The 22,239-nt window shown below is 42.1% G+C and overlaps 3 protein-coding genes and 1 non-coding gene across 8 annotated transcripts; 2 read left to right on the forward strand and 2 right to left on the reverse strand.

Annotated features, from left to right (window-relative positions):
• Positions 1-840: 840 nt before the first annotated feature.
• LOC118402664 (gamma-crystallin S-1-like) lies at positions 841-4,420 on the forward strand. Its single transcript, XM_052478450.1, has 3 exons — positions 841-900; positions 3,386-3,630; positions 4,099-4,420. Exons 1-3 carry the CDS (start codon positions 847-849, stop codon positions 4,367-4,369), a joined length of 570 nt encoding a protein of 189 aa, XP_052334410.1. The 5' UTR covers positions 841-846; the 3' UTR covers positions 4,370-4,420.
• A 559-nt stretch (positions 4,421-4,979) lies between these two features.
• Positions 4,980-8,413, forward strand: LOC118402665 (gamma-crystallin M2-like). 2 transcript variants are annotated; one of them, XM_035800838.2, is made up of 3 exons: positions 4,980-5,099; positions 7,177-7,419; positions 7,773-8,413. In XM_035800838.2, exons 1-3 carry the CDS (start codon positions 5,091-5,093, stop codon positions 8,046-8,048), a joined length of 528 nt encoding a protein of 175 aa, XP_035656731.1. In that variant the 5' UTR covers positions 4,980-5,090; the 3' UTR covers positions 8,049-8,413. The 2 variants fall into 2 exon arrangements, with proteins under 2 accessions (XP_035656731.1, XP_035656730.1); XM_035800837.2 differs by lacking the exon at positions 4,980-5,099 and adding an exon at positions 6,030-6,152.
• A 2,303-nt stretch (positions 8,414-10,716) lies between these two features.
• Positions 10,717-21,183, reverse strand: LOC118357548 (delta-1-pyrroline-5-carboxylate synthase-like). Of its 4 annotated transcripts, none has more exons than XM_035734783.2 (18): positions 21,036-21,183; positions 20,069-20,194; positions 19,050-19,201; positions 18,728-18,877; positions 18,381-18,485; positions 18,118-18,270; positions 17,457-17,547; positions 16,741-16,865; positions 16,123-16,267; positions 15,816-15,889; positions 15,627-15,726; positions 15,162-15,382; positions 14,876-15,013; positions 14,373-14,568; positions 14,176-14,297; positions 12,957-13,143; positions 12,167-12,262; positions 10,717-12,083 (listed from the first exon to the last, which is right to left on the reverse strand). In XM_035734783.2, the coding sequence occupies exons 2-18, from the start codon at positions 20,166-20,168 to the stop codon at positions 11,878-11,880; spliced, it is 2,361 nt and encodes a 786-aa protein (XP_035590676.1). In that variant the 5' UTR covers positions 20,169-20,194; positions 21,036-21,183; the 3' UTR covers positions 10,717-11,877. The 4 variants fall into 4 exon arrangements, with proteins under 4 accessions (XP_035590676.1, XP_035590674.1, XP_035590675.1 ...); XM_035734781.2 differs by having other exon boundaries at positions 18,112-18,270; XM_035734782.2 differs by having other exon boundaries at positions 18,112-18,270; positions 20,505-21,178.
• LOC118357780 (small nucleolar RNA SNORA15) lies at positions 14,638-14,768 on the reverse strand. Its single transcript, XR_004820360.1, has one exon. It is a non-coding gene; the product is annotated as a small nucleolar RNA SNORA15 (small nucleolar RNA).
• Positions 21,184-22,239: the final 1,056 nt, after the last annotated feature.

The raw sequence follows: 22,239 nt of genomic DNA on the forward strand, positions 1-22,239 counted from the left end.
TAAAGGATGAGACTGACCTTTTTAGCATCAGCTGGGCTTTGGGAACAGAACACACAAGGGCAACTCTTTCTGGCCTTTTCCCTTCCGCTCTGGGGTATGTTTTACAAGCCAAAGACAGAAGTCCAAAGCACTATTGCTTTTCACATAGACTCAGACACACAACTATGCCCTCCTTTTGACACAGACACACACACCACAGAACACTGTTATCTGTACATGGCATCAGAGTAGGTCTGCAGGCTATGGAAGCAAAAAGAGAACATATCACTCTAGATTACATCAACACAAGAGCTTGATTCAATCAATATCATCAGAATCACTTACACACACACAGGTCTATGAACAGAACACAACCGAGACTTCGTGACCTGCGATCAGGGAGAGGGAAAACATGAACCCACACCGAAATAAACTCTGATAAACCATTTGCATTTTCATAGCATTCTATTACCAACGTTCAATAGTCTTTTTCACATCAACCCCAAATATTTGTAGAAGATATGGCTTTGTTTTGTTTACTAGAGAGTACATGAACCGTCTCACCTCCTGTAAACGTTAATGGTTCTGTTGTTCACACTACATACCTAAAGGCCTTTTGTGTGATGTTTCAATGGGTGCATCACTAGGCCATGGCTGAACAAGGGTCTGTGTACAGAAAACATCGAATGGGGCAGCTATATGGGGTGGATGTTATATATTGTATAGGTAAACTAGCACTTGCGGGGGAAAAAGATTAGCCTATGGTTTGAGAGACAATGGGAATGGTCAGTGACGTTTAAAAAGGTAACATCTAGTCACTACGACGCAACAGAGCACTCTTGTCAGTAGAAGAGTATAAAAGGCCCTATGACCCTGTTGGAGGCTACGGTGCCACCATCAAGTCCTCCAACCATGGGAAAGGTATGAGCCAACACACCTATGAGCCAACACACTTGTTTGATGACTGCTGATAAAATTATGTAGAGCACCAGATGTTATTAAGGCGTATAAGTGAAGCGATTTGGCAAGTAAGCTACGCATACAGTTTATGAAGCTGTCAAAGATTTCAGTCGTGGAACTAATACCAATACATGGAAGGATGCGAGATACTTTTTTCCACAAAATTGTATTACTTGGATTATATATATAAAAAAAATCCCATCTATACTCCATAGGATAAAACAGGAATCCAAAGAAAAGGTCAATTAACCTTCAGGATCGGGAAAAAGGGAACAGGGAACCTCTTTTGATAATGAGGGTAGTTAATATGGATCAAATCCTTTTTTTTCAATTTTCACCTATAATGACATTCCCAAATCTAACTGCCTGTAGTTTAGGACCTGAAGCAAGGATATGCATATTATTGATAACATTTGAAAGGAAACACTGAAGTTTGTGGAAATATGAAATTAATTTAGGATAATATAACACATTAGATCTAGTAAAAGATAATACAAACAAAAAAACAATGCGTTTTCAGAAAAATAATTGTTCCGTCATCTTTGAAATGCAAGAGAAAGGCCATAATATCCCTTACAGGCTGACTACACCGCTCGCGTTGAAAAATGTAGAAATATATATTATTCAATTATTGCACACCCACACTGCTCGCACACGCCAACAAGCGTCTGTGTTGCCAAGGGCTAAAATAGAAGTCAGTTCTATTTCTGACGCAGATCACGCTGCAAGGCCTGCCTCTCCCATCTCCTCATTGGTTTATAGAAGCAGGTATCCACGTGCCATCTCCACATTGGCTATACCCACGTGGGTGACTGAAAGACGAACGAGGTCGGTAGCAGTAATGCACCTAATTTATGAAAGTTGCCAATTGCAATATAAAGTCAAGAGAAGAAAAAGCCTAGGAGGAGAGATGACTAGAAACGATTCAGTTGACCGTTTTATGTGTGGATTAATTGTCGGAGTAGAGGACCTTGTACATTCCAGGTAAAATAACAACTCCATGTTTATATCACAAGACAAATTAGCTAGCAACAGCAAACTAGCTAAATAGGACAAATTAGCTAGCAAGTGCAAGCTATCAAGCTAAATTGCCATAAAGTTAATGCTTTTCGACCTGTCCTCAAATTAATGTAATTGGTTCAGAGTTTGTTTTGATATTTGAACCTGCGTGTCGTGATCGCATTTGGTGTGGGGGGACAAAATAAACGTATGCACGATGGCGCACACGCGCAGCTGGTTTGGGTTCTGTGTTAGGGGTTTAGGTGGAATTTCGATTTTGGCCATTAGATGGCAGCAGTGTGTGTGCAAAGTTTCAGACTGGTCGTGTGAAGCATTGCAGTACTGCACAATATTTTCTATCAAGTTTGCCCAAATGTGCTAAATTGGTCAATTGATACATTTTGAAGTATAGAGAACATACAAAAATTATATGGTAATACAAAGTTTAAGTTTACATACTCCCAGGAATGTCATACATGATGGCTAGTTAGCTTCCCTACAGAAAAATAACACTAACCTTCACACATCTAGATGGCCGGGCGAGGTGGGTGTGGGGCCAGAGACAGCAGGGTTTCAAACTGTTCCTATATTTGAATATAAAAGTTGATTTTATCAAACAAAACAATGCTACCTTTTATCTCTGGGACCTTCAGGATGACAAATCAGAGAAAGATTACTGAATGTAAGTACATTATTTACCATCAGAGGTGAATGTATCAAACCAGTTGCCGTGATAGAATGTTTTGGTTGTAGTGCACTCTCCTCAAACGATTGCATGGCAATTTTGTCACTGTAATAGCTACTGTAAATTGGACAGTGCAGTTAGATTAACAGGAATGTAAAGCTTTCTGCCCATATAAGACATATCTATGTCCTGGAAAGTTTGCTGTTACTTACAACGTCATTCTTGTCACATTAACAACCGTCCCGGTATAGGGACACCAATCCCGTAGATCCTTAGATGCACTCCAGGAGCATAACAAATTCGTAACATATTGCACAAATTGGATTTGTAAAATTTGTATGATATCATAGAAAGCATTTCGTAATATATTACACAAAATGAATGACGTAGTACACAATTGTATGATGTTGTACACAAAAAAACAGTTGTGCATCCTTAAAATATTAATGGAGAAAAAACTGCTCTCAAATCTCAGATTTGGGGCACTAACCTATGGAGACCATACTAGTACTAGTATAGTAATGTTGGTTTCTAATTTAAACGGAACTGTTGTGCCTTGCATTAACTTTCTCAAAAGTGAAGTTGCCTGCGTCACTTACATAGTTTACAGCATATATAAAAGGTGCAGTGAAATGTGTCCCCTATTGGTCGATCAAAACCACATCCATGAGTTCTTGCTTTCAGTCAAGCCATTCGCCTTTTCATCCTTGACTCAGTCTAAATAACTCTATATATAAACAATTACATTTCTGTTCTTCATAGATTATCTTTTACGAAGGCCACAACTTCCAGGGCCGTCATTATGAGTGCAACAGCGATTGTGCCGACACCTTCAGGCACTTCAACTCCTGTAACTCTATCAGGGTGACCGGCGGTCACTGGGTGGCCTACGAGAAGTCCAACTTCAACGGCTACCAGTACATCCTGAACCAGGGCGAGTACCCTGACCACCACCACTGGATGGGCTTCAACAACTGCATCCGTTCCTGCCAGATGTTCCCCCGTAAGTCAATCAAACTGATAGGGTTAACCCTGCCACACATCAAACAGTGCTTTAGAAATCAGCATCAATCACCAGCCTCTTGATGTCATTGATAGATAAGGAGAGGAGTCAAAGCATGAAAGTCTCCGTGGCGAAGTCCACAAGGAGATCCAGTCATTTTTTAAAGGAATGGGCTACCCCCCCCCCCCCAAAATACTTTTATTCATTTTCATTCTATTCATCATCGCTCAGTGTTTTTGTCAGTTAAGAAAAAATATATTATGCTGCTATTTTGAACAGTTTGACTGAAAATCTGTTTCTAAGTGAAGCAAGTCTCTGGTATTATTCGATGTGTAGAAATGTATGTATGTTTACCTCTGCTTAATTCACCCAGTGTAAAAAACTCTACTGTGATCCGCTGTGATAATTTTACCCCAAATCCCTTCTTGTTCTCTCTATGCCCGCCGTTCTGTCTCTTCCGCCAACAGTACAGAGGAGCCTACAGGATGAGGATCTACAACAGGCCCGAGATGTCTGGTCACATGATGGAGTTCATGGACGACTGCCCCAACGTGTACGAGCGTTTCCGCCACCGTGACATCTTCTCCTCCAATGTCATGGAAGGCTACTGGGTGTTCTATGAGCACCCCAACTACAGGGGTCGTCAGTATTTCCTCCGCCCCGGCGAGTACAGGGCTTGCAGCGATTGGGGCTGCCACAACCCCATGGTGGGCTCCTTCAGGAGAATGAGGAGTGGCCTGTAAGCTTCTCACCTATGGACTGTAACAAAGTGATTAAACGTGCTGGTTTTTAAACATGGCTTCTCTGTGTGATTTTCTTTTTATCTCAAATCATTGGAAAAACCAATAACAAAGTTACCTTGTGTGTTAATAATTAAGTTTCAGCAATTGGCAAGTGTTGGATAAACTGTATGGTTATTAGACAGGGAAATTAGATGCCCTAAAAGTCGTCTGCACCCTCATTAAAGGTTTTCTGGACAAATCAGTTGTGAACAAGCATGTCATAAGCACAACCAAATCAACATACAAAATATACTGTTCAGTATATTATTGATTAACTAACATTGACTGAATTAACTGCAAATCAGAAACTCATTGCAACACATTCAAATCTATTCAAAAGCTGTTTAGGAGGCCATAGTCATTTTCTCCCTCTGACTGTCTGTCTATACATTGCTAACCTCAATGCCAATAAAGGCAGATGTGGCAAATCTTATTGTGGGACTTCGGGAAAGTGCAGTTATAGTATTTTCCATAGAGAGAGAGAGAGATAGAGAGAGCGCTTTTGACAGAGACAAAGAGCTGCTGCTGTGGGCCAGTCCTATAGTATTCTGTAGACTGTAGAGCACACTGTGCTGACGCAACAAAGCTTTGTGCCACAATTTCAAAGCCCTGATCCCTGCAGGGTCTATAAAGAGGTCCAGTAACGCTAGCTACCTAGTCCGGTCCGAACTAAACAGTCACAATGGGAAAGGTAAGCATGAACACACTATGCGTTACACAGGGAAATACAGGAATGAGGCTCAATTAACTATTTTCTATGATAAACCCGTCATCAGAATACATGTTTCATATTTAGATTTGCTGGATACTATTATAAATAACTAATTATCTTGCAATTAATGCAGAAATGAATGGCCATTAATGATAATGGATGGGGATGTTAGGAGATGTTGAATAGAATGTGTCAAAGGCTCAAAACCCATGTGCAAGTATGAGTGGACTGGACAGAGGAGGGCCACACAAATGCCTCAAAGGCAGCAATGTCAAATGGCACCCTATCCCTACATAATGCATTTTTAGCCAGGACAACATTATTATATACACCTATTATTATTAATAATAATCAACTATATGGGCAAAATAGTGTTTGTTTGCTGCTGTTGGTTACTTAGTTGAATCATAACGTTACTGGGGTGAGTTGGCACACCTGATTTCTGTTTCTGCTAATTGCACACTGCGGCCTAGCTCTCGAAAACCATTCTTCTCAGTCAGTAGATTCGCCCACCGTTAGCACCATGTCAACTTCAATTCCGACGTTTTTTCGTGTTTAGAAACGTCAATAATCATCGCTTTCAAACCTTTTTCGAAATATATATGTTGCAATGCCCCTTATCTTTCATATAATTTTCTAATAATAAAGATACACTCACTGTAGCAGTTTAGCACAGAGCCACAAACTGTGTGTGCCTCCAGTTGACAAACTACAATTCCTCCCAAGTTACACTTACGTGAAATATATATTTGTTCCGATACTGAAGTTACTTTTTCATAACAGGTTAACGTGGGAGAATTAACGTAGCAGGTTAGGAGACTGAAGTTAAGGTTAGGGGAATTACTTTGTATCAAAGTGGCGTGAAAAGAGCGTGTCCCTTACGCTTCCACACAGGTGTTCGGAGCTCGCTAGATAGCTAATTAGCATAGGTGGTCTCCCGTAAACAAGTGATGTAACGTGGAGATATGGCCGTGTGGGAACATTAACCCTAATGAGAGAAAAAAAACATGAACCCTAATGGCCCCTTTAAAGGTGTGTAGTAATTTAATATTTTTTGTATCATTATTTCTCGCTGATATGAAAGATATATTCCATATGTTTCCAAAACCGTACCACAAGTGACGCGTTTTAACGTTCAGAATGAGCGTACGGGGAACTTAACAAAACTCCTCCAACCAGAAGATACTATATTCAATAGGCGCTTTAGCAGTTAGCATCTATGAATGGTTTAACTGTGGCCCGACAATACATTTACATTGTGCAACACATTAGGTAGATTATTCTTGTATTTTAAAATCAACACTTTTGGTATGTTAACATTTTTTTGTAAATTAACAGATTAATTTAATTCACATTTAGACCTATGTGGACTTCAATAAATGCTAGGCGCCTACTTGTGTAAGTAGCGTATCTTTTTACATTTTACAAACGTTTTTCACTTGTTCAGTCTTGCAGTTAAACTTTAGGGAAAACTTTGTTTGTTCCGTTAGTCCATTGATGACATAGTCCCCAAATGTTTTGCTTGTCAGCAATAACATGTTCCAGATATATAACGAAACCAGAAGACGGAAGTAATTTGCTCCTCTTGTCGGGTTATTTTGCTTGCTTTCTGTTGCCGTTTAAAAATTATTTACTAAATAGCTGGCATACTTTCTAGCCTATCAAAAACAATGAACATCAAATAGGTCACGTGGTAAAGCGCAGCATCACCACCTGTGACAGGTGAAGTGCACGCAACAATGAAGCATCTCCTGTGAGCAGGGCTTGGGGCATCAAGGATGTGTGGGTTTTGGGATATGAAAATGACAAGTGGATCATTTATTATTGGTCCAATAACACTCTCTTCTTAGTCACTTGTACTAAAAATATATATTATGATGATAAGCTTGTTTTATTTCAATTATACATCATAAATGGTGTATATTGGAATAGAGTTAATGATAAAAAATCATTTGAATGAAAATGGAATTCTGTTTTTATTCTGTGATATGTTGTAAAACATTTCCTCAATATGTGTGTATCATTTTGATTTGAAGTTTTCATCTCTCTCTTCTAGATAATCTTCTACGAGGACAAGAACTTCCAGGGCCGGCACTATGAGTGCAGCAGCGACTGTGCTGAGATGCACAACCACTTCAGCCGCTGTAACTCCATAAAGGTGGACAGTGGCTGTTGGGTGGCCTACGAGAAGCCCAACTACACTGGCTACCAATACATGCTGAACAAGGGCGAGTACCCTGACTACCAGCGATGGGCTGGCTTCAACGACTGCATCCGCTCCTGCCGTATGGTGCCCCCTGTGAGTGTACTACATCAGGTGTCCTCAGTCCTACATAGTTTTCAGTCCCTTGAGTTGAGGGCCGCAGTGTCTACAGATTTTTTCTATCTTAGCATTTACTTCATCATTGCTTTGGCCGAGAATCTTACTGACATTTGGCTGAGGCTATGACAAATAGATTCACAAATGCCACCCTATTTTGAACACCTTGTTTTAAAACACATGGTGCATTTCTTCTTCACAAATTTCATGGTTGAAGTTATGTTTCATTCTCATTATGGAACATTTACATTACCATCTATATATTGTTTGTCAAGTCAACAGTATCATTAACTATATCCATTCTCCATTTCGTCTGTCTTCTTCTTTCCCAGTATCATGGAAACTATAGGATGAATATCTATGAGCGCTCTGACTTCGGTGGTCAGAACATGGAGGTGATGGAGGACTGCCCCGACCTTCACGAGCGCTTCCACAGCCGGGACATCTCCTCCGCCAACGTCATAGAGGGTTACTGGATCCTCCACGAGCACCCCCACTACAGGGGTCGTCAGTACTTCCTTCGTCCTGGCGAGTACAGGAGGCACAGCGAGTGGGGAAGCTCCAGCCCCACCATCGGCTCCCTGAGACGGGTCACCGAGATCCCCTGAAGGTCAACTGAGACTCCCTCATCCTCTCCTAATGCAATCCTATTATAAATCCTGTACTGTACCCATACCCTTTATTGCTAGCATTGTTTGACTGTCGTGTATCTACTGTGGTGTATCTACTGTGGTCTTCTGACCCTGAAATCACATTAGCGTGATTGGGTTTTTTGGACCAGTTGGTGTTGGGTCTTTGCTGCTTTGTTTAGACTGGGAAAGTAGACCTCGGGGCTCAGGCGATGCTCGTATGGTAACAGTGATGGACTCTCTGGCTTTTGTTGTTACAGAGCAGAATGATGTGCTTTGCCAGTCCTCAACCTCCTGTCCTATCATAAGCAAAATAAATGAAAATTTGATCAAAGTCAACCAAAGGGCCTTTTTTTGTTATTAACCTCTACGACATCGGTGTCCCTAAACCGGGGCAGTTGTTGCTCAATATGCAATAATGTGACGATAAAACATTGTAAACAACAGCATCTTTCCGGGACATAGACATGTCTTATATGGGCAGAAAGCTTACATTCTTGTTCATCTAACTGCAGTGTCCATTTTACAGTAGCTATTACAGCCAAAAAAAGATCATGCTATTGTTTGAGGATAGTGCACAACAACAAAACACTTTTATAATGCAAATGGTTTGATAGATTCACCCCTGAAGGTCCCAGAGATAAAATGTAGTGTAGTTTTGTTTGAAATGTTTTTATTTTTATATTGAAATGTAGGAACTGGGTTCAACAGTTTGACCCCACCGCTGTCTCTGGCTCCATACCCATTTTGGCACATTTGGGCAAACTCCTGGCAGATATTGTGTAGCAATGTAATTATTCACTGAAATTTTGCACACACTGATCTCATATTGTGGACAACATCTATTTTACACCTAAGATCCTATCTCAGTGTATGGCCTTTCTCTTGCATTTCAAAGATGACGGAACAAATATATAGAAAACATGTTTTTTGTTTGTATTATATTTTACCAGATCTAATGTGTTATATTCTCCTACATTCATTTCACATTTCCACAAACTTCAAAGTGTTTCCTTTCAAATGGTATCAAGAATATGCATATCCTTGCTTCAGGTCCTGAGCTACAGGCAGTTAGATTTAGGCAAAAATTTAAAAAGAGGTTACAGGAACACACTTTTATGCATACTTTTGTTAACGGTAATTCTTTGGAGTTTCAAACATTAGCCATGGAGTTGGATAGCCACAGAGGGAAAAGGTCCAACTCAACCAGTTTCTGCAGACTGATATGAGATCTTTCTCCCCCCCCATACACAAAGCAAAATGATCACGGAAACGGATATTATTCTTTGAAGCCGGTTATTAAAGAACAAAAAAAAAGGCTATATGAGGATAGGCTTGTAGGAGTTTTTATGAGATCACATGGTACAGAGCAGGCGCTTGGGGTCCATGAAAGAAGCCTGTATTAGACCCACATCACAGGGATAGCGTCAACTCAAAGAGGAAGAGTCAAAGTGTCCTGGTACTAGCCCCGAGCATCAAGCCCTCTCAGAACCAAAAAAACAAAACCACGTTTGCATCCCTGCTCATGCATTTTTCATCAGCCAGAGATACGAAACCCTTTCAGAAATAAATATCAATTATTGAAATTGTTAATTAGACACCCATAATTGGCAAAGATACACATGAATAAATAACTTTGACCGTTAATTATTGATTCAAAAAAATGTGAAGCTCAGCAGGGAACACTTTTGAGAGTCTCTTAAGATCAAGCAAAATAAGAAATATGAGTTTTGGCCTTGAGTAATGTTCAATTAAAGGACTGTCGACTTTGCAGTAAAAGTCCAGTCATTTGCCCTGCGTCCTCTGATATATGTGGACTCCAATCCCCACGGTCGTCAGTGTGTCAACAGGGTGCAACATGGGATTTGGCTCTGCCTAAACGGAGAAACGCCAGAGAAAAGATGACAGGAGATTCACCGGGTGCTTGACGTCTGTCGTAAATGGAAGTTCATGCTGGAGGTCATGATACAGTGATCTCAATCTAGTATCAGCCATGTACATTATGTGCTGTATGTTTACCAGTATGTTTACCTCTTTATGGCAATGAGATAAAAACATATAGGAACCTACAAGGCCAAAAGCTACATGATCTCTCATCTAATAGGCCTAAAGCAGCATGATCCCTCAATTGGCCATTCTAGACCAGCTAAATATTCCTCAACATCCATGTATCAGACTCTTTACCTCTGCAAGTCATTCTTCACATTACAAATATCAAGCTCCTTCCAAAGAAAGAGTACAAAAAAAGTGAGATCTGAGTAGACCCTGTCTATTCTTCATCTATGAACCCTTTGTATTTGTGATGGGAGGCTGATTGAAGGGTAAGTAGTGCATTTTGGAGGATGAATTCTTTATCTGCGAGTAGAAAAACCACAGAAGAATATACTCTGTGATTCCATTATTAGTCTCAGTTCTTTCCCGCTTTCTTTCCTGATAGCTGGATAATTAAACCTCTATAGTATTGTCTTCAATCTTCCATGCCCCACTTACAGCAAAATCCTATTCCCAGATGAGAACCATTAAAAAGTCTTTTTAGACGTTTGTTTTCAGATCAGTATGACTTCTTTGGTGCTAATTTGTTATTTGTGGAAGTAGAAAGAGTGGTGGTATGCATGTAAAATCCCATACAAAATCAATCCAATTCATATTCAACAAAAACTTTTATTCTACAATACGGTCTATGAATGACAAAAAACCTGAACTGATCTGTAGAGTGCGTTACTTGACATCAGATATAAAAGCTCGTAGGCTGGAATGTTACAGCGGCACTGTATCTTAAGGCAGTAGTCCCTTGGATGAGATGGGAAGCAGCTTGTCAATTACTGCTCTTGTGTTTGACAGAGGCTCTGGGCACTGTAAATTCCACATTAATAGACAGCATGAAAAAAAGCAAAAGCAGGAGAATAAATCATTTGCATTCAAAAGAAGAACATAAAGTCTTACATATAAAATCTAACTTGAAGGCTTACGAATCAGATCGGGTCAATTTCTTATTCATCAATCTCATATTTTTATGACGAAATACATTTAAGACTTAAATATTGTTTATCCAGTGGTTCATCACTAGTCATTTAACCACATATAAATAAGGATTGCAGTAGTAATGTTAACAGCAATTCATACAATGTTTGGCCATGGAGACCTATACATCAAGCACTATATAAAATTACACATCAGTACCTTTCCCAAATTAGGTTTAGCCTTAAACCTAGCATAAAAACTGGTTTGGTTATACACTTGTATCACTTCTAATTAGAGTAAATGTACACATTAGTCTCTGGTGTGAGACCAAATCAATACTTTCAGGGTAAGGGTCTGACCTGATTGAGCAGCCATTCATAAATGTACAGCACGACAGACCAATCAAAAGGAACTAAAACCAAGTGGGAAACCTTTTGATAGTGATAATAACGCTGATGTAAACTAGCTTAAGCAACAATTCCCATTAGGTGTGCGTCATGGAGAACGTATACGCACCTAACTCATCCCTATTCCCGTATAATATCTTCTAGACCAATTAAGGCCTGAACCAAGGATGTGAGACCTTCTACAGTCCAACAGGGTCAATGCTACCAATAATGAGTGTATTCACTGCTTGGTCACAGGAAGGGCCCATGAACAAGCAGTGACTGGAATACTGAGTGAGGTAAGCACCGCAATTAAACTTTTGAGAGCCGAGTTAGAATTAAAAATGTCAACTCTGATCCAGACTGAATGAATAAGACAATGGGAGTGTTTTTTTGGTACCAGGGGATAGCTTTGCTCTCGGGGAAATGGTTGAGCGTGTCTCTTATTTGGAGGTCCTCGGTCAGTCCTCACGCTGGGCAGTCATCTGTCTGGGCTGTGGCTGTGTGACTGGCAGGTTCTCGTGGAGGTACTTCAAGGTGCCGTGTTCAGAAAAGTCTGCTGCGGTGTGACCGTCTCCTCTCAGAACCCACTTGGTGGTGAGGAGACCCTCAATGCCCACGGGGCCCCGGGCATGGATACGAGCTGTACTGATGCCCACCTCAGCACCTAGAGGGAGTGAGACAGGGAGTGAGTGAAATAGTTGAACAGGAAGTCAGTGATAAAATACTTAAAATTAAAACGATGCATACCCAGTCCGAAGCGGTAGCCATCTGCGAAACGTGAACTGGCATTCCAAAACACACAAGCACTATCCAGCTGCTGCAGGAACTGCTCCGCTGTGTCCTCTGTAAGAATCATCATCACAGCTACCATCATTGTCACTGTCATCATCTCTCAGCTATATTTCCTCTAATGCACACAATGGATAATTGAATTTAGATCAACATATTATACAATCTGTGGCCACTAGATGGTAGAACAAAGACAGAAAATGCTCTGTCCTCTGCACGGAACCAACTAAAAATCTATCTATAATTCAACCCATCTTAGAGATTGTCAGTAAAGTACTCCATCAAAATGTATTATAAAACTTGAGGGGAAAATAACATTCAAGAAGAATATCAATCATATAACTACATATAAATTAACAACAAAGATCCCTTAGCAAAACCTATTTTACATTCAAATCAGTTCTGTCCTCTTCAAAGTAGTCTCATGGGGAGGTTTTACACGAAGTCAAAAAACGCTGTCATTACTTATTAGAGAAAGAGAGGAAGAAAGGGACAAGGGTGCAAAAGAGAGACAGACAGGTCTCTCCTGAAAGAGAGACAGACAGGTCTCTCCTGAAAGAGAGACAGACAGGTCTCTCCTGAAAGAGAGACAGACAGGTCTCTCCTGAAAGAGAGACAGACAGGTCTCTCCTGAAAGAGAGAGATTTGGTCTCTCTCACCCAGACTAACCTGGGTGAATCAAAGTGAAGACAAAAGTGAGAGAGAGAAACTTCTCACAACTATTATATAGCCAGACAGTCATAGCTACCGTTTTCAGTCACAATGACGTCGGTGTGGGAGCTGCCATATCTGTGGATATGGTCTATAGCCTCCTGCATGCTGTCCACCACCTCGATGCAGCACTCCAGATCCCCGTATTCTGTCCTCAGAGACTTGACCTCAGATGGGCTAAATGTCAGGTAGGAGGCAAACCTGGGGCCAGCATGGATCTTCACCTAAAGGGGTCACATTGGGAAGGGGGTCATCATTACATACGGCGATCGGTGAATTAATCAATCAAATCGGGGAGTTTGCGTGCATCTAGGGTTGGAAAGTGAGGGTATATTACCGGTAACTTTTAAGTTTACCAGTAAACTAGACACAATTTTCACAACATGACAAAGATAATAAAATAAGATGACTTTTAAAAAATTATTTAAAAAATAGAATGACAAAGCTGTAAAACATGATCCTAAATGTAACCCATCAATTTAGTGAATACCATCGGTGTTTAATATGAGGGTTTCAGCATGGAATATCCTTTATATTTGAACATGCTTTAATTTATTTTACGATGTCCATATGTCTGTTGTAAATGTTTAGACGCCAAACCGTTGGCAGTTGTGTAGTCAGTAGTTGGAAGAGTTGCAGAAATAATTGCAAATGCTGTCAATGTTGATGAGATTATTTTTTCAATAATCAGGCTATTTTCTCTTTAACCATATGATCTATCTGCTAGAGACTCCTAGGCAATATGAACACAGTTTTACAGATCAAGAAAAAAATGAATATTTTATATGAATAGATCATTTTTTTATTTTTAAAGTTAAGAATATAAATTACCAAAGTTTCCATAGATAGATCTGTCATAGCGAATCACAACAAAAGTTTTAGTGATACTTGGAAGTCTTTTTGTTATGATTATCATCAATTGGATTGTAAAATTCTTAATGTTCATTTTTGTGAATTGGGTTTTAGAAGCATAAACCATCAACAATGAGACATGAAAAACGCACTTAAATCAACATGTTTAAACCCATCCACCTCAATCCAACCTCAGTGAAAGAAAATAAATATTTGATTTGAAGTTGTAGTCAAATGTAACCAACCATTCCACCAAACAAGCAGCCAGTCGGTCCTTACTGTATCTTATTTAGCCAAGTGATTTGAACCTGTATTTAAGAGGAGATGAAGAGGAGGATAATATCACTTGTTTATGTCAATGTGTCTGTACCTGTGTATTTGAGTGTGTGTGTGTGTGGTCTTACCCGTTCGGTGCGGAGCATGTCTATGATCTGGTCAAACAGAGTGGTCCCGAGGATATCCCTGTGCACCAACAGTGTTTCCATGGCATTGCAGGCCGCAGGGTAGTCACATTTAGAGTCTCTGACTGGAGAGAGAAAACATCAATCACTCCTTCATTGGTAGTAAATTCAAATGTGTCTGCGCGTATTTTCCCACTGACCGATCTTGATGACCTTGTCGATGGCAGCCTCCGAGTCGACGTAGATGTGGCAGATGCCCTCACTGTGGCCCAGCACTGGGATGCTCTTGGCTGCTCTCTGGATGTTCTTGACCAGCTCAGACGAGCCTCGCGGGATGATCAGGTCTATCATCTTATCTAGTCTACACAGGTCCTCCACCTCCTCACGGGTACTCACCTGGAGCACGCAAAATAAACCCTACTGCATTCTGGGATTTCTTTTTTCTATAGGGAGAATACACTTCAACGTTGTATTCAAATTTCCGCTGAGTATGTACAGGACAGCACTCACCTTAGGAAAGGAGGAATGAAAGGATTCTTTTGGATGGTGTCTGACTATATTTACTACTGGCAGAGTAACACAGAATTCACTCATACCTAGTGTTCTACGATTTCAAATACTATGATTTCAGTATAAATTATTGTATTTAAATATCTTCCATGACGTTTTTCTTAAATGGGATGTTTTTTCCAGCTATGATTACCAGCTGTACAGCCTCTTTGACCCCGTGGATGTCCAGTGCTTCCCGGGTCAGCTCATGTAAGACGCGATTGGTGTTGGCTGCTTCCTTACCCCCCTTCGCCAGCAGAGCATTACCGCTGGCTATGGCTAGAGCTGATACCTACACACAAATTAGAACAATAGCCTTTTACCCACAGAATTGCATAACCACCAGCACACCACCCCATGTTACCAAAAGATGGTCCACGATGCACAAGCACAACTCTCACACACATAGACGAGTCCAAACGCACACACAAACACATTACCTGCGGCAAGCAGTCGGGGCGGGCCTCGAAGATGACCAGCAGTACTCCTATAGGCACAGTGATCTGCTCCAGTTCTAAGTTGTGGGCTACTCTTGTCCTGCGCAGGACTCTGCCCACGCTGTCTTGAGAGGCCACGGCTATCTGTCTCAGCCCTATAGCCAGGCTATTTAGCTTGGCCGGGGACAGGCTCAGACGATTGAGCAGGGCTGACGACAACTGGCCTGATAGGAGGATGGAGAACACATAGAAATTAAATGTAGTTGAAAACCCCTGACTATCCCTTCAACTACTCAAGTGATGCTCTTATACACCTTCAAATGCAACAGCACCCTCAAATGATCAACATCCTATCACAGTCACACAACGGGATGTTGGTAAGTAAAACGATCCCTGACGAGTAGGACCTGTTTTGACAAACACCATCGATTCAATCAGAGGGAAGACGGACGTGACGGGAATAGTTACCCGCATTGGCTGCTAGGTCCATGTCCGTCTTGTTGGCAGCAAGGATCACCTCCTTCTTCTCAACCAGCAGGTCTGCCAGGTGACAGATGATCGCGCCTCTCTGGGGTGGGAACGATTCATTAAAGATTCAACTAACCACAGACACACCTGGGATCACGTATACTATATAACTGTGTATGAGTGTCTGACCTGGTCCGGGTGCAGGGCTGCCAGGGTTCTGCCAGAGTTCCGGGCCATCTCAGTCTGCTGCTCCACGGTGGGGCCTGGAGATGGACACATTACCGCGGATGAGATGACAACAGATACAAAACAGCAAAAGGGACTATTGGACATGAGCATGCGTGATCATAATCCTAATCGTCTTCATAAGAACTACAATCATCATGATCCTCACCATGATTATCACCATTATGCTCATTATTGTCATAATCATCATCATTCTAATAACCTTCATCGTCGGTGTCCGTCCCAAAGAGATGACCCCAGAAGAACTCACCGGCAGGTTTGACCTCGGAGAAGAAGGTGCCCACTTTCTTGCCCTCCACGATGTCAGTGATCACGTGGCCCGTCACCTTGGGGTGGGTGCCGTTGGCGATGACTACTGATGTGCCCCCCTGTAAGGCCCACAGGGCAGCCTTTACCTGAGGGTAGAGGTGGGATACACGTAGGCTATTTGAATTCCCCACTTGTTTCTCGAGTAAGGATTTGGCCCCAAATGGAAAGACTTGCACTGCGGGTTGATGTCCAATATCACTCTGACACACAGAGTTCCAAAGTCTGTAACTAATTACAAAGACTTTCTTAAAACCCGATTACAGATGTGTAGTCCTCAACTCTTACATGTAGCCCTCAACTCTTACATGTAGCCCTCAACTCTTACATGTAGCCCTCAACTCTTACATGTAGCCCTCAACTCTTACATGTAGCCCTCAACTCTTACATGTAGCCCTCAACTCTTACATGTAGTCCTCAACTCTTACATGTAGTCCTCAACTCTTACATGTAGTCCTCAACTCTTACATGTAGTCCTCAACTCTTACATGTAGTCCTCAACTCTCACATGTAGTGAACGACACAGTTTTCTATTCTAATCTACGCGTGTCTTTGTAATTACCTTTGCCTCCATGCCTCCTAAACCCACCCTGGATTTTGTCCCATAGGTGATCGACTGCTGGTCGCCAGGGTAGAAGATGTCAATGAGTTTGGCGTCATCCGATCCAGGAGGGCTGTCGTACAGTCCTACAAGAGATGGGAGGTAACTATGGTTACATGATTGTTTCCTGTGGTGCTAGCCTAACATGCACAAAGATTACCTCCCTGCCCAATCCATCAGTGATTTCCAAATACAACCAGGGTCGTGTTTATTAGAGTACTTAATGGAAGACATTTAAAAAAAAGTTCTGACAGAAAACAAAAATGAGTGTTTCCTATTGTACAAGTTCAGGTAGTCACAGCCAGTTTGTCTGTTTTCTTCCATTCAGTGCCTAATGAACACAACCAAAAGGACATGAGGTAGGATAAACAACCATAAATAACTACTGATTTCTGGTTCATTAAGAAAGCTAAACTTGGATACGTGTTTTTAGTTGAGTCAATAAGACCACGCCCATTTCAAGCTTACTGTATCTTTAAAAAAAAAAGTAAAGTTATTTCATAATACTTAGGCAAGTTAGCTGGCTAACTCCTTGATCCTACTTTGCAGTATACCCCTCTGTAGTTCCCCCTCTTACAGTAATGCTCCTTAATTACTGTGTATTGTTTTGAGCCAGAGCGCAGGCAGATGGCGCGTTACCTAATGGGTGTTAATGTGTAGCTGTGTTAGCAATCTACCTTCTACGTCAGAGAGAGCGATGAGCAGGTCTGCCTTCATCTCCACAGCCAGGCGTGCAGCCAGACTGTCATTGTCCTTTATACTGATGACCTAACGTGGAAGAAAACACACTGACTAAGTCTCACAGAAAGACATCGGAAAAGATCGGGGTAAAGTAATAGAGTGTTGTCAGTCGAAATTGAGGTCAGCGTAAAAGAAAAGGTGCGATTGGAATCCAAGCATTTTATTATAAAGTGAAGCACTACTAGATTGGCTAACGTTGATATTGGCTTTCCTACTGTGTGGGTTAGCAAAGCTACTGGCACTACAATCTTTAGTTGTTTAGTACTAGTGTGTTTTTCTACACCGGAAGAACTTGCTCGTTTCCGCCTAAGTTTGCGGAAGGAGAAAAGAAGAATGTGTCTACCTCCAGGAGTGAGACCAGACAGCCACGCTTTTAGGTCCAGTCGGCTAACATATAGAAGGGAATTACCTTCTCTCATCTCCCCAGCCCTCCCTGCACGCACATCCTTTGGGGGGTAAGCGGGCGGGTAGAGCGAGCCGGTGAAGAGTACCAGCTGTATAGTAGTATGCTAGCTGCTAACACTACACCGCTATACACACCCCTCGCCCCTGTCCTGCCCTCTCCGGACCACCCCTGTGCTCTGTACCCACGTTTACCCCCTGGAGGTCGCTGTTGGGCTCGGGCGGGGGCACCACAGCGTCGTTGGTGTTGATGATTGGCACAATGTTCATGCGGAGCAGCTCCTGTAATGTGCTGTTTAGGTTCTGCCGCTTCTGGTCATCGTGAAAGTCCAAGTTTGTGACCAGTACCTGGGATTAAATCAGAGCAAATCCTGTTTTTCGATTCAATACAACTTTATTGAGAGGTAATTGTCCTGGGTAACAGTGCGAATTCAAATACATAGAGAAAGTGTGCATACCTGTGCAGTGCATGTGCTGTACTGGGTGAACATGGCCTCATACAAGGCCATTAGGCCACTCTGTCCGGCTGCCGCACAGGCCCGTGCCTCCAGAACAGGTACTGACTGAAACCGACAGATAGATTGAGAGAGAAAGGAATGATATGAATAGATTTGTTTTATAATAAAGTTGATTTCACCATATTTTGGAGCAGTTTGTATAAGACTTGGGCCCGTATCCACAGAGTCTCAGAAAGGAGTGCTAATCTTTCCATATAAGCTTATTCATTATGATCGAAAAGGCAAAAACTGATCCTAGATCAGCACTCCTATTCAGAGGCTTTGTGGATAATGGGCCCTGGTCTCACCATGTCTTTGAGCTGGTTCTGTCCAGAGTGCAGGGCCTGTCTGACACTCTGGGACAGCAGGATCTCGTGCCTCAGTCTCTGCTTGCCGAAGGCCACCGCCCCGCTGGTGACGATCATCATCTCTCTGCCCTGGTTCTGTAGCATGGCCACCTGCAACCAAACACAAACTATCTCAGTGACCCGCATTTAAAGCCTCTCAAGTAGCCTTGCAACAACTAATAAACTACAGTAAGCAGACAGCTGTTAAAATACAAGCTTTAAGCCATGTCTTGAGTGAAGGTCCTGTTCTCCCATAAGCCTTTTTACCTTTGACCTTCCTCACCTGCTCCACGACGGAGGCCAGCCTGCCCAGCGCCAGGCCGCACTCGTCACCCCGGGTTACCACGGCGCTTCCCAGTTTGACCACAATCCTCTTGGCCTGGCGCAGCTCCCCACGATGAGCAAAGGAGTTACCGTTGGCACGCGCCAGGGACACTAAAAGAATAAAAGTTACTACCCTGCCTTATGGTGGTGTCAATCTGAAGCACTGGTCGAGCACTTTATAAAATGTATGCTTATGGCCTCCCTTGTTTAACTTGAGGCAATGTTCATAAACACTGTGCCTAACCAGCATTAGCGCACACACACATCAGTACATCTCCTACCAGTATGATCATGTGGTAAGTGGGTGTGAGCTGGGTTCGGTTTTGTTCCATCATTGATTATATAAAGTTAGACAAACAGAGCAGCCAGGACCCCCTCACCCCCCTCCTAAATTCCCTGGTGTCCACAGAGATGAAAAACGCAGGGTGCAAACTGCCACATCAGCACGGCAACCGGCAAAGCCATCGCTGACTGCACACATCTCTCCACTAAAAGTGCAGTCAACCGTGTGCATGAGTGAGTGTGAGAGTCAAAGTCTGGGGTAACAGAAACAAAGAGAGAGGATGGCCAGAAAGGGATAGGCCTCCATTAGCTTGATGCAATCAATCTGGTTTATCCTGCACCAGGAGGATAAACAAGTATGCACAGGTATGCAAGATGATAGCATTAAACGATTAGGACTTGATACATTTAGGGAACTAGGCTATCCTTCTTGCTTGAGGGAAGAAACCAAACAAATACATCACTGGCTTGTGGTCCCATATTAAGGCTTACATATGCTATGCAGTTATCGTGCCATTACTAAAATCTCAAGCTACAGAAACTATTGAAAATCACTGGAATAACAGCCTACTATTTTCTAAATGTATCCTACATAGATATCTATACCGCTCCTCAATGACTGGTGTAGCCTACTGTATTGTATGCATGCATGTGTGTGGGTATGTGAATGTATGCATGTTTGCCAGTCCCACTTGCCTTGTGTCAGTGGTTTAGCAAGACGAGGGCAGATGATGGTGCTTCGAGTCCTAGGGCCCAAGGGGAGCCCAGCACACAGAGACAGCCTCTGTAGCAGCATGGTCAACTGACCCGCACTTCCAAAAGCTAGAGAGGAGAGAGAATCATTTAAATCACTATCAAATCTTCAATGTTCCAAGTTCTCTTTTTTTTTCATTTTTTGCACTTGAAGAATTCAAATCACAGTTCAACATTTAAAAGTCACAAAAGGATTACATTTTTTGTAGGCCGTCATTGTAAATAAGACATTTTTCTTAACTGACTTGCATAATTAAATAAAAGGTTATATAGTTTTACACGTATATATATATATATATATATATATATATATATATATATATAAAAACGGCATAAGGTCAGTATTTTTTGCATTTGGATAAAGAACAGAAAAACTCACAGAAATACTTGCTTAATCTCCAAGTCCTGTTTGTCTGTTATGCAGCCACGTCTATCAAGCCCATCTCGTTTAAAAAAAGGACTACTCTCCAACCTTTCTATTCCACATTCCATACAGTATAAACAAGGCCTGCCCTCAACCAATAGGAGAGCTGAATCCGGTCTAAATCACAGAAACTCCTCCCTTTCATGTGCTTTTATGTTGCTGATGAAACCATCCCTGCTCCTTGCAGGATCACTTATTATGTGCCCCTTATTGGGAAAAAAAGGCAGAGCAACACATGTCGGTGTCTTCTCAAGAATGACAGATGATAGTTCAAAACAAAACATATCACCCACTCAAAGCTGCCATTGTCAACAACGTGTCACTGACTGGCCCAAGACAGACTGATCTGTATCATGCTCAGGCAGCAGAGGCTCTGGCACCACCACATGGCTGTTCCAGCATAAGCAGCTAACGTTACCGTTAGCTAGCTGGCTAACGTTACTTACTATACAGGTCAAGTGGCTATGTGTGCATTCACTCACTCACCACCAGAATTCGTTGCAAATGCTTGCTAAACTTCAACCGTCACAACACACTCACACGTTACAGTACGCGCGCAGTGATTTAGTTGATGGAAATTACGGGTGTTCTCGGTTCTCTTCTCTTTCGGGCCGGTGAGAGGGAAGCAATAACAGTTGAGGGGGGCATTGGGAACGACTAGCTTGGCGTAAACGGAAGTTACAGAGCCATACACCTAGCGCAGTGATTGGTCAGAAATCAGCTGTACGCAAAGACTGGGCGCGTTCCAGGTTATCTTCATTTGAACCACCACCCCCTTACATCTCACACGTTATAATTTTTTACCCTAGCACAACACAGCCGTTTCAATGAATCAACTCATCATCAAACTTTGATTATTTGAATCCAATCAAATTGTATTAGTCACATGAGCCGAATACAACAGGTGTAGAAGACCTTACAGTGAAAATCTTACTTACAAGCCACTAACCAACAATGCAGTTTAAAAAAGAAAAAAAAGAAATCAAAGTAACAAGTAGTTAAAGAGCAACAGTAAAATAACAATAAAGAGACTATATACAGGGGTACCCTGGTCGAGGTAATTGAGGTAATATGTACATGTAGGTAGAATTAGCAGCGGTGTAAAGGGGGGCATAAGTATACATTTTATAAAGTGCTCGACCAGTGCTTCAGATTGGCACCACCATAAGGCAGGGTAGTAACTTGTATTCTTTCAGTGTCCCTGGCACGTGCCAATGGTATCTCTTTTGCTCATCGTGAGGAGCTGCGCCAGGCCAAGAGGATTGTGGTCAAACTGGGAAGCGCCGTGGTAACCCGGGGTGACGAGTGCGGCCTGGCGCTGGGCAGGCTGGCCTCCGTCGTGGAGCAGGTGAAAAAGGTCAAAGGTAGATGTTCAGGAGTCTTATGTAGAACCTTTTGAGGATCTGAGGACCCATGCAAAATCTTTTCAATCTCCTGAGGAGGAATAGGTTTTGTCATGCCCTCTTCACAACTGTCTTGGTGTGCTTGGACTATGTTAGTTTGTTGGTGATGTGGACATCAAGAAACTTGAAGCTCTCAACCTGCTCCACTACAGTCCCATTGATGAGAATGGGGGTGTGCCTGGGCCTCCTTTTCCTGTATTTAATCATCATCTTTGTCTTAATAACGTTGAGGGAGATGTTGTTGTCCTGGCACCACACGGCGACAGGTCTCTGACCTCCTCCCTATA

Source organism: Oncorhynchus keta, chromosome 24 (genome assembly GCF_023373465.1).
Source record: "Oncorhynchus keta strain PuntledgeMale-10-30-2019 chromosome 24, Oket_V2, whole genome shotgun sequence".
In the NCBI taxonomy this organism is placed as follows: domain Eukaryota; kingdom Metazoa; phylum Chordata; class Actinopteri; order Salmoniformes; family Salmonidae; genus Oncorhynchus; species Oncorhynchus keta.